Below are 12,867 nucleotides of genomic sequence, written 5' to 3'. Positions count from 1 at the left end.
TGTCCCGTATTAGGCCCCCAGACACTGTAGGCCCGAACACTAGCCCGGGGGTCGGTGTAGTCCCAGACAGTGTAGGCCCGGGCGCAGCCTAACGCAGGTTGCATAACAACCCGCCTCCTGCCATTGGTGGAGCGGCAGCACGCGGCCGGTGGCTGGGTGAGGTCATGTGGGGCGCATGGTGGTGACATCACCCTTTGTCCCTTATTTGAGAGTGAGGAAGTTGGCAACCCTAACCACTATCCCTGGCAATGCGTTCAAGGCCCCCACTACTCTGTGTGAAAAACACATGCTCTGCACATTTCATAATTTTATATACTTCCAAGTCTTGCCTCAATCTTCAACGTTCCAGAGAAAACAGTCTAAGTCAATCCAACCTCTCCCTGTAGCTTAAACTCTCTAATCCACACTCTAGTAAACCTCCTCTGCACCATCTTCAAAGCCTCCACATCTTTCCTGTAATGGGGTGACTTGAGCTACACGCAATACTCCAAATGCAGCCTAACAAAAGTACTATACAGAACTGCATCATGACTTCCTGACTACAATGCCCCTAGCAATGAAGGCAAGCATACCATATGCCTTCTTTACCAAGTGATTCCGTTTGAGAAACATAGAAAAAAATAGGTGCAGGAGTAGGCCATTTGTGCCAGCCAGAACAATATGATCATGGCTGAACATCCAAAATCAGTACCCCGTTCCTGCTTTTCCCCCATATTCCTTGATTCCGTAGATTTTGCAGAAATACAGAACACGAAAATCCAGGATGTTTATTAATATCCATATTTAGTGATTTGAATTAATAAGAGGAAGTGGTTTCCTCTTGCTGAATGTCAGTACAAACATGGCATAGCTTTAAAGTGATTGAAAAAAAAGGCTGAGATGACATATGGAAATCCACATAATGAATGCACACTACAAGTCACAGTTAATGTGATGGATAGAATTCAATATTAGTCTTAATAGAGAACTGAATAAATTCTCATTGGGGGAAAAAAAAAGGATTAGGGCTACAGGATGTAACATATTACCCTACAGAAAAGCTGTTATAGATGCAATGGGCTAATTAGCATCCATTGTACTGTACCATTCTGTGATAAACAATTGTTTTGACAGATAGGTGAAGCCTAGTGTTGAAGGACCACATAGTTCAGTCCAGCAGAATCATAGTGGGAAATGTAGTTTTATCTGATGATGAATTAGCCACCATTCTTTAAAAAATCCTGAAATAGTAATTAAGACGACTCCATTCACTACACCTGTCAGCACGATTTCTGCAGCAAACCACAATACTTACATTCCTGCACTGGACGTGGTAAAGAGAAAATGAATCCCATCTGAACTAATATTTAAACTGTAAATGTTCCATGTGCTGTTTAAACATTCTTTACAACTGTCGTTAAGTACAATATAAACAACAACAGTCTTGGACAAGATGTGAAATACCAAGGAACAGAGCCAGGCATTCAAAATATCAGTGACAACACTTATCTACTTGTCAATTACATGCTGCTTACTTACAAGCGAATCTCCAGCTGTCATCTATAGTCTGTTTGAGTTTGAGAGGAGAACAATCCTCCTCTACATGTGTAGCAAGGAATTGCAGATGCTGGTTTACACTGAAGATAGATACTAAATGCTGGAGTAACTCAAAGGATCAGGGAGCATCTCTGAAGAAAAGGAATAGATGACGTTTTGGGTCGAGACCCTTCTTCAAACTACTTCTCTTTTCCTCCAGAGATGCTGCCTGACCCACTGAGTTACTCCATCATTTTGTGTCCATCCTCCTGCATATCTGCTCTATTAACTGTTTATTAGATATTAAAGTTTGCCTATTCTAAGGGTAGTAGTTCCTGATATGGGTCAAATTTGCAGCAACTTACAAAAATGAATGAATTAGGCAGAATTATAACTTGCTGAAATGAGTTGGAAAGTTGTGGTGTTCTGCATTCACGGGAGGATTACGTGGCAGGCACACCTACAATGTGATGGAAAAGAACAAGGAAGTAAAATTTAAATTGCAGCAAGGCTTATTAGAAATTGTGAAGTACATAATGGGCAATTGAAAAAGTTGTGAATGCTAGTTCAAGTAATTGTGGAGAAAGTGTTTTTGAGACAACCGTATCAATAACACACTCACTGACATAATATTTGGGGACACGAGGTTGCATTTGAAAGGCAGGTTACTTATAACACAAGTATAAAAATGAAGGGGTTATCTAATTATATATGTTTAACATAATTATTTGACTTACATGCAAACATCAAGAACTATTTCTATTTGGTAGATAACTATAATTTTGGAGTTTTATCCATACTGTTACATAGTCAGGCTAATTCAGGCAGAGAATTCCACAGATCCACAACTCTGGGTGAAAAAGTTTTTCCTCATCTCAGTCCTAAATGGCCTACCCCTTATTCTTAAACTGGGACCCTGGTTCTGGATTCCCCAACATTGGGAACATTTTTCCTGCATCTAGCCTGTCTAATCCCTTAAGAATTTTATATGTTTCTATAAGATCCCCTCTCATCCATCTAAATTCCAGTGAATATAAGCCCAGTCGATCCATTCTTTCATCATATGTCAGAGTTTGTGGACTGGTGCCAGCGGAACTGCCTCCGGATCAACGCGGGTAAAACCAGGGAGATGGTGGTAGATTTCCGCAGGCGCAGCCAGGTTCCCCCGACACCGGTGAACATCCAGGGAATGGACATCGAAAGGGTGGATTCCTATAAGTACCTGGGTGTCTACCTCAACAATAAATTGGACCGGACTGAAAACACCGATGCGCTATACAGAAAGGGCCAGAGCAGACTTTATCTGCTAAGGAGACTCAGGTCCTTTGGAGTGTAGGGGGCACTCCTAAGGACCTTCTACAACACGGTGGTAGTATCGGCCATTTTCTATGGAGTGGTCTGCTGGAGCAGCAGCATCTCAGCGGCAGAAGGGAAGGCCAGCTCTGTCCTGGGTTGTCCCCTCGACTCAGTGCAGGTGATGGGAGAGAGGAGGATGATGGCAAAACTAACATCGCTGCTGGACGACTCCCACCCCATGCAGGACACTATCACTGCACTGAGTAGCTCCTTCAGTGACAGACTCCTTCACCACAAGTGCGTGAAGGAGAGATATAGGAGGTCCTTCTTTCCCGCTGCTATGAGACTACACAACCAGCATTGCTCCCAGCAGACGAGTCAACAATAACAGCTAAGAACACAAAGAAAACTGATGGCAATTTATGTATCTTTTATTTTTAATGAATGATCTCTTGCTCTCTTGCTATCCACTTTGCTGCTATAACACTGTAAATTTCCTCGGTAAAGGAATATATTATTATTATTATTAGTCCCGCCATCCCAGGAATTAACCTGGTGAACATATGCTGCACGCCCTCAATAGCAAGAATGTCCTTCCACAAATTAAGAGACCAAAACTGCACACATTACTCCAGGTGTGGTCTCACCAGAGCCCTGTACAACTGCAGTAGGACCTCCCTGCTCCTATACTTAAATCCTCTTGCTATGAAGGCCAACACGCCATTAGCTTTCTTCACTGCCTGCTGAACCTGCATGTTTACTTTCAGTGACTGATGTACAAGGACACCCAGGTCTCGTTGCACCTCCCCTTTTCCTAATCTGACACCATTCAGATAATAATCTGCCTTCTTGTTCTTGCCACCAAAGTGGATAACCACACATTTATCCACATTATACAACATCTGCCATGCATCTGCCCACTCACCCAACCTATCCAAATCACCCTGCAGCCTCATTGCATGCTCCTCACAGCTCACACTGCCACCCATCTTTGTGTTATCCACAAACTTGGAGATGTTACATTTAATTCCTTCATCTAAATCGTTAATATATATTGTAAATAACTGGGGTCCCAGCACTGAGCCTTGCGGCAGCCCACTAGTCACTACCTGCCATTCTGAAACGGACCCGTTAATTCCTACACTGCTTCCTGTCTGTCAACCAGTTCTCTGTCCATATCAATACCCTACCCCCAATATCATGTGCTCTAATTTTGCGCACTAATCTCGTGTGGGACCTTGTCAAAGGTCAAGAGATACTGGCTGGATCATAGTTACAACGTGCCTCTTTGGAAATATACTCTCTATCCGTGGGTTTTTCATACCCACTTTCCATTCAACATGAATTAATAGAGTTAAAGACTCATACAGCATGGAAACAGACCATTCAGCCCAACTTGTCCATGCCGACTACGATGCCCCATCTATGAGTGTCCCACTTACATGCAGTTGGTTTGTATCCCTCTAAACCTTTTCTATCCCTGTACGTCCAATTATCTCTTAACTGTCATTATAGTACCTGCTTCAACTACCTCATCTGACAGCTCATTCCATATACCCACCACTCTCTGTGTAAAAAAAAGTTACCCCTCAGGTTCTGCTTAAAACTTTCACCTCTCAACTCAACCTTATGTCCACTGGATTCTCCTGTTCTGGCTAAAAGACTATGTGTTCCCCCTATCTATTCCCCTCATGATCTTATACACCTCTATAAGATCTATACAAGGCTTCCAGCGCTCCAAGGAATAAAGTCCGAGCAAACCTCTCTCTATAGCTCAGGCGGAAAAACTATCTTTGCACCTAGATGTTGGGCTTGGTTGTCAACAGTCAATATTTAACTGGATTGAAAGTGAATTAAATATGCACAATAATGGACAAGTCATTCAGTCTGACTCACAAATGGAACTGCTAACCTCCATACAATTACAAAGGTGAGAAACATTGAACAAACACATCAACGTGAATTATTTGTGTGAAAATAATTATTTTAGTGTGTGACAAATTAATATAACCGATGCAAAATTCAGTTTACGATATCATTACCAATAGGTAGTAACAACTATTATAGAAATTCCAGCTATTGTGTTGCATTCAAAAGCAATATTTTTTGATAAGGGTACTAATTATGCACAGAAAAGAACCATGTAACTTTATCTCAGTAATTTAGTCAGGTAAAAGTGTTGCATCACTCTCTATCAGGCTGACTGCCAGACATTTGTTTCCCTGTATGTCTGACAGCATCCGTTAAGCAAAAACATGGATATGACCTTTCACCAAAACTGAAACAAACCAGAAAGATTTTGCATCTGAAATAGATAATTTTGATGAATGGTCAACAAATTGCAAAGTTAACCTTGTTTACTTCCTCTACAGATGTTGCCTACTGAGTATTTTCAGCATTCTGTTTAATTTTGAAAAACCAGTAATTTCCATGCCTTATCTCTCAGTTCCAGCTTCATTTTTTTCTCTCCTCTGTTTTCATTCACCTCATACAGCTTCAAATAACAAGCCTTCATCGCCCCCTGACAGCGGGCACCAGTCTCACTTTGTCATCCAGTCTCTTGTGGTCTCACCCTTTTACAAACTTTCCTCATGTTCCATTCAACTCTTTGCATCTGAAAACATGATTGATTTTTAACTTATTTTCAAAATGTGTCCCCATCCAGCTGTATTCTCAGACCCTTGCTACACTCCATATACACGCATGATGATGTGACCAAATTCTGCTTTAACTCCATCGAGTCGGCTGAATCTCAAGCAACGATGCAATGGAGTACAGGGTGTCAACACAACAACCTCTCCCTCGGGAAAGCAAAGGAGTGGGTTATCGATTTCAGAAAGCAGACTGGAGTACACTCGAAATCTGTATCAATGGTGCTGACGTGGAGATGAGTGGAAACTCAAGAGCTTTGAGTTGCAAGTTATAAATAACAAACTTTTATTGAAGGTCTGTAAATATCCTGAATGGTTGCCTCATGGCCTGGTATAGCTCTTCCAATTTGCAGGAGCGCGAGGGGCTGAAGAGAATGGTGGGTTAGCCAGTCCAGCACGGTCCTCCTCTCCATCGAAAGCATCAACACAAGGCGCAGCCTCACAAAACGCAGCATCTATCAACACGGATCCCCACCATCTATGCTCTATACTCACTGCTACCATTGGGCAGGAGTTACTGAAGCCCAAGGTCCCACACCACCAGGTTCAGGAACATTTGCTTTCTTACAATTATCAGGTTCTTGAACCAACCTGCACAAACAATCTTCTTAACAGAATACTGTGGTCCACCTCTTGCACTATTGTGGATTTGTTTTATTTTCTAATTATGTTTTTGCACTAATGTCATGTCTTTTTTGCAGTCTTTCTTAGAAATTTAGTGTGTGGTTTATTATAACTTGTTTTGTGCACATGTCTGAGTGTATGTGCCTGTAATGCTGCTGAAAGCAAGATTTTAATTGAACCTGTACCTCACCATGTTTGTGTTTATAACGATAAAGTGGAATTGCCTTTCTGTGTATTGGAGCCCCAAAATATCAATGTATTTCTAGATGTCCTAAATAATAGGGTAAAACATCACATATTCTATTTTGCTAACTGCATAATGGTAGGTAGCATCCTGAGGAAATTGTTACATTGTGATATATGTAGATTGAGAAAATATGACAGATACATTTTCAGTGTGTAAAAATGTGTCTTCCTCCCCCTTGGACTGGGGCCATGTTATTCAGCAATGATGTAAGGAAACACTCTTGTACACAAGAGAGCGAGAGAAATTTTAAACTCCCTTCCACAAAGGCGATTGATGTTGGGTCAACTGTTGATTTGAAACCTGAAACTGATAGAGATTGTTGTTAACCTGATGTATAAAGGATATGGTGGAGAGGCGGATATGGGGAGATAGATCAGTCATGATCTCATTTACATGGCCTCCAGGGTTGTAACCTACTCCTGTTGTTTTGCTCCAGCAATGGCAGTGCCCGCATTGTTCACTGCCAGAATGAGTTGTGTAATGTGTAGACTAAATCACAATAAAAGCAGAGTATTAATTTATCCAACATATTTAAAGTAATGTTTTTCATATTAAAATAGGGCACTTACTCCTTTAAAGACAGATTGTCTACAGTTGGCTAGGATTCAGCTGTGCCAACTTTGTTTTATGTGGCCTGAGGACAACATGAATACTGGGAATCTACACTGTTGCTCTCCTGAATACATACTGCGCAGGATGATCACACAAAGGACTAATTCCTTTAATGAAAAGTTGCTGGTGTTTCTCTAGGTTCTCATTCCTTTTAAATGACATAAAACTGCAATTTAGTGCTGCTAACAAAGTGTCCACAGCACCCATTACAGTTGCATTACAGTTAGCAATATTTATTTTGTTGGGAGGGGTGATGCGGTGAAGCAGCAGTTCGATCTGCCTCCTCAGTCCAATTACCCGGCTTCAATCCTGACCTCAGATGATGTCTCCAAGTAGTTTGCATATTCTCTAAGACCCTGGTCCTCTGGTTTCTTCTAACATGTTGACAATGTGCTGGTCGGTAGAGTGGCTACTGTAAATTATTCCTATTGTAGGTAAATAGCATAAGAATCAAAGAGGAGTTGATTGGGATGTCAGAAAGAATATATTGCAGCAGCCCAGATGGAGGAGAGGGATATAGTACTGATGGGCTATCATCAGTCCATGATGGTGACTGAGAGCCAGCATGAAGAAGATGTGCTAAATGACCTCTTTCTGTGCCACAATGATTAAATATGGACTTTGCAAAATAGCTTATAGAGCCAGTAAATGCAAATAATTCCAAAAGACATAAGATTTATTCTGAAACATTTACCACAAAGTGCAATTTGACCCTGCAATAAAATTCAAAAATAATTCCTGGATTGACTTTAATATCCTCAAATTTGTTTTCTAACACTTTTCAATTTCTATGCCTCAATTTCCATGTTTAATATTAGTGTGCCAAATAAAATATACCTTCCATAGAACACAGACTGTGGGAAAAATAAGCAGCAATATATATATAATCGGAGAAAATAGTAAGTCTGCAAATACACAACTATTTCGGAAGTATTTGTGGGCAAAGAAATCGATTTAACAATTCAGACCAATTGCCAGTAAGACGTCATTGATCTGGACAATTTCCTCTGTTTCTTTCTTCATCGGTGCTGCCTGACATGCTGATTATTTCCAGCATTTTATTTTTATTTTACATGAGGAAACCTAACAGCAGCATGTATTCTCGATCAGGTGGAAGAAACTGCTTGGTATACATAAAATAAGAATTTGAAAGTTATATAACACTACAAACAACTAATGCTACATCCAAAACCATATCAAAAAGTAAAGAAGAATTCCATAAATGCTACACAAAAATAAAGTGCAGAGGCCTTGGAAGTTTGATGTACCAGATGGCATTAAAAGGGCTCTGCGGAGGGGAGGCAAAAGCCATTTTCTTCAAGGGCTCCCCATCGCTGACAGGGATCAATTGAGTAGTTGCTACATATTTTACAATGTATCATTTTCTAAATTCTGGCCTATGATAGTTATTTTTGGGTTTTCAATATGAACCAGATTCCACTGTGGTCACCTTAAGTATTAACCTTTGAACAGGCTATTGATATATACCAAATTTGGTATCCTTTTGCCTGGATAATTAAGGTGCATATCGCCATTGAATTAACAATATACCTATGTAAGAAAAGCAATTTTTAATTGGGTGAGAATTGTACACGCTGCATGATATGGATTCATATTCTTCCATTCCTGCAGTCCTAACATACTTTGGAATCAGTAATAATGCACCCTCAACAATTCCTATTTTCATTGTATAAAGGAACTCAATCTGTACTAACCACAGATTGCTAATATTATTATATTAGGGATAAAATATAAAATATCACAAAAGGCAATTACTATTCACTACAAATCAAAGTCCTTTCGATTTGGCCTGGTAATGTAAGATTGTAACTGATGGAGATTAATTGAAGGAGACAGAGAGAATATCTACTCACCGGGGTAATACTAGCCACATATTCCATGATGGTGACCAGTCTTCTTCAGGTAAGTTGTTTTCATTATAGTTGGGTAATGTAAGGCCATCAGCATTGTCTTTTTCTGCTACCCTGAGCTCCAAAGCTTTGAAAATAACAGAAGAGGAGGCAGCACTCTGCTTTATAATGGACACTGCTTCACTTTGTGTTAAACCGGTAAGTTCACTGCCATTTACATTCAATAGAATGTCACCTAAGGGCAAAGACAGTTCAAAATGCAGATCATAATTTGATGGAGACAAGCATATGACTCTATTTAATTATACATATTAATCTAAAAACTATTTTCATTCAATGTATATCTGCTTAATGACATATGGTTAAGAATTATACATTTACACAGTGCAACTGGAAATTATACTTGAATATGACCTCAACATGGAGTTAACAGTTTTATTCATGCACCGTATTTCTTCATTTTCTTGATTTATGGGATGTCGGTAAAGGAACAAGCCGTTCATTTGCTTCTGACTTGTGATTAAAAAAGTGGTTACCAGCTGTCTGGGTTGACTCACTGTCTGCATCCTTTAATGTTGCTTTCTTCAGACAATAATAAATATAATGCAGATGCATTCCATAATGAATGAAACATCCGTAATTCTTTTGCAAGATCAGAAAAGGTCAAATAAGTGGACAGAGCTTGAGGTGTAATATTGTTGGGTGTTAATCCAAACACAGAAAAGGATAACTTCAGCCAATCCAGAGACTGATACTTGGAATATCAACTACAGGGCAGTTTGATAAAACATCCAATATGACTAAAAAGCTCAGGCAGAGACCGGGCAAGGAATTGGAATTAGGGCGGAACCTGCCTTCCTTGAATCTTTAGTCCATCTGACAAATTTTGGATATCTTTGACATTGTGACGGAAGTTTCCTATGGAGATAGATCAGAATCTTAGAGAGTTTGGTTAATCAGAGTCTCAATCTCGCATTCCACACTCAGTTTGAGCACTGTTTAAGACTGGGTAGAATAAAAGTGAAAGTGGTGCATGTGAGTGGGCAGAGTCACTTCCACTGAGGCAAATATTTGCAGATTTTTCATGCTGCGGTCTCTAAAATATTCTAATTTTTATACACTGTGTTGAAAAGAGATGAACATGATTATACATTAAAAGGAAAACAATATTTAGTTTAACCATTATCTAGAGACATGTAGACACAAAATTCTGGAGTAACTCAGCGGGGCAGGCAGCATCTCTGGAGAGAAGGAGTGGGTGAAGTTTTGGGTCGAGACCCTTCCTCAGACTGATGTCAGGAGTGTGGGCGGTACAGAGATAAAATGTAGTCATTTTATCTACATAAAACATTTTATGTAAGACTGGTGGGAGAACTGGGAAGGGGGAGGGGATGGAAAGAGAGGGAAAGCAAGGGCTACTTGAAGTTAGAGAAGTCAATGTTCATACCGCTGGGGTGTAAGCTACCCAAGCGAAATATGAGGTGCTGTTCCTCCAATTTGCCCTGGGCCTCACTCTGACAATGGAGGAGGCCCAGGATAGAAAGGTCAGATTGGGAATGGGAGGGGGAGTTAAAGTGCTGAACAACCGGGAGATCAGGTAGGTTTAGGCGGACTGAGTGGAGGTGTTCAGCAAAATGATCACCGAGCCTGAGCTTGGTCTCGCTGATAACAAACTGTTACAATTTGTTTCGTTGGGTTGCTGTTGTTTAAATTAATTAAATTATTGCATCGTATGGGAGGCGCATTCCCAATCTCGTTGTACCCCTGTACAATGACAATAAAGATATATTGTATTGTATTGTATGTACAGGAGTTGACAGCTGGAACAGCGGATACAGTAGATGAGGCTGGAGGAGGTGCAAGTGAACCTCTGCCTCACCAGAAAAGACTGTCGGAGTACTTGGACGGAGTCGAGGGGGGAGGTAAAGGGACGTCTCCTGTGGTTGCAGGGAAAAGTACCTGGGGATGGTGTGGTTTGGTTGTGAAGGGACGAGTTGACCAGGGAGTTGCGGATGGAATGGTCTCTGCGGAAAGCAGAAAGAGGTAGAGATGGGAAGATGTGGCCTGTAGTGGGATCCCGTTGGAGGTGGCGAAAATGTTGGAGGATTATGTGCTGTATGCGACGGTTGATTGGGTGGAAGGTGAGAATAAGGGGGGGCTCTGTGCTTGTTACGAATGGGGGGTGGGGGAGCAAGAGCGGAGCTGCAGGATATCGAAGAGACTAGAGATATGTACAACAGATGCTAAAGGAACACACAATTGAATGTACTCTAAATGGTATTAAAAATATTATTGCATCTGCAATTTGCAAAAAACTCTGTTACCATTCTTTATTCTTCCATCATTCCCCAAACATCCATTGGGATGAACATTTGTAACGTAGATTGGGAGATCCCAGTTTTTGCTTTGTAGGCCACCTGATACTATCATTCCCAAAGACTCGTGCACTTCTTTGTTAACATTGATGATCTTTTCGTGGCACGTGAAGGCATGAAGGAAACTCTAGAGAAGACACAAATAATTTGTTAGGTAAAATAGCAAAATGTCTTTGAATAAAGAACTGCAGAACATGGATAAGTGGTGTATCGGGTCGAGATTGAAACGTCACCTGTCCATGTGCTCCAGAGATGCTGTCTGACCTGCTGTGTTTCTCCAGCACTTTGTGTCTTTCAATAAATGCAGCTCTAAATTAGAATCTTTTCATTGGTGCGTTGTTTTGAGAGGATACCCCAATATTTAGCCCTTACTCTCGTGCAAATTCAGAAATTGCAGGGACACCATTGGTGGTATCTGCTCAGTATTTAAGTGCCCGCTGCAAGTAATTCATGTCTTAGAAACATAGAGGGCAAATATCACTGCTGCCAGTGGACCTTGAGGTTTGTTCCAGGTTTGGGGTCTTCAGCTTCAAATATTCCCTTTTTGACCCAAGGCCAGAGGGTTTGCTTGTGTGCTGAAGGTGATGATATATTTCTACTTTGGTGCCTGCCTTCCCTGAGGGATTGCTCCTGAGATAATGTAAGTGGCCTGTATTTTCTACTCCAGCGAGAAGCTTGTTGAAGGTGACATGCAATAATGTGTCAAGAGTGACTGAGTGTTGGGATAAAGACACAGCCTTGCTCAACAAGGCTGGGTTCTGTAGTGAGTCAATTTGTTAAGATCACAGCTTAAATGCCATCATGAAACAAATGTAAAATAAAGATGAATTTTTGTGAGCAGCTAAATTTGAAGTGAATGCCTCACAGATTTTTGATTTAGACTTCAGAGATACAGCGCAGTACCTGGCCCTTCAGCCCACCGAGTCCGTGCCGACCAATAATCACCTTGTATACTAACACTATCCTACACACTATTGACACTTTACAATTTTACTGAAGCCAATTAACCTACAAACCTGTACGTCTTTGGAGTGTGGGAGAAACCGGAGCACCTGGAGAAATCCCGCGTGGTCACAGGGAGAACGTACAAACTCCGTACAGACAACTCCTGTCGTTGGGATTGAACCCGATTGTCTGGCACTGTAAGGCAGCAACTCTACCGCTGCGCTACACTGTTGCCAATTCAATAGTCAATAGTCGTTTATTTGTTACATACACATAAATGTGTAGTAAAATGAAACATTACCCGCAGTTGAACAATAAGACCAATAAGATTAATCAATAAAAATGCAATAACACATACAATCACAACTAACACCAAACAAAAAGAAACATCCATCACAGTGAGTCTCCTCCAGTCCCTCCTCACTGTGATGGAAGGCCAGAATGTCTTTTTCTCTTCCCTGCCGTCTTGTCCCGCGGTCAGGCTGTTGGATTTGCCACGTCGGGGCGGTCGGGGCTCCCGATATTGAAGCCCCCGCTGGGCGGTGAAAGGAGGTTGAAGGGAGGTTGAAAAAGGCTATACATTGACATCGGTGCTGCTCCTTGCATGTCTCTTGAAGTTGTCACACAGTAAAGCTCCTTTACTGTGCCTCAAGGAAGGCAGAATCCATAGTGATTCAGGGAACAAATCTTCAGCCACTAACAGGGGGTTGTTACAGAGGACCCAGGCAACA

At 41.2% G+C, this 12,867-nt stretch overlaps 1 protein-coding gene across 1 annotated transcript in view; it reads right to left on the bottom strand.

The window, feature by feature from the left end:
• The window catches only part of lnx1 (ligand of numb-protein X 1), a 155,034-nt gene that overhangs the window by 12,922 nt on the left and 129,245 nt on the right, over positions 1 to 12,867 (bottom strand). The window contains exons 8-9 of the mRNA XM_078398585.1: positions 11,141 to 11,318; positions 8,820 to 9,051 (exon numbers count right to left, since the gene is read on the bottom strand). Of these exons, the coding sequence (XP_078254711.1) occupies positions 8,820 to 9,051; positions 11,141 to 11,318 (410 nt within the window). The remainder of the gene's footprint in view (positions 1 to 8,819; positions 9,052 to 11,140; positions 11,319 to 12,867) is intronic.

The sequence above is a fragment of the Rhinoraja longicauda genome, chromosome 1, assembly GCF_053455715.1.
Source record: "Rhinoraja longicauda isolate Sanriku21f chromosome 1, sRhiLon1.1, whole genome shotgun sequence".
Taxonomy (NCBI): domain Eukaryota; kingdom Metazoa; phylum Chordata; class Chondrichthyes; order Rajiformes; family Arhynchobatidae; genus Rhinoraja; species Rhinoraja longicauda.
This window is presented reverse-complemented; position numbering and strand designations above follow the sequence as displayed.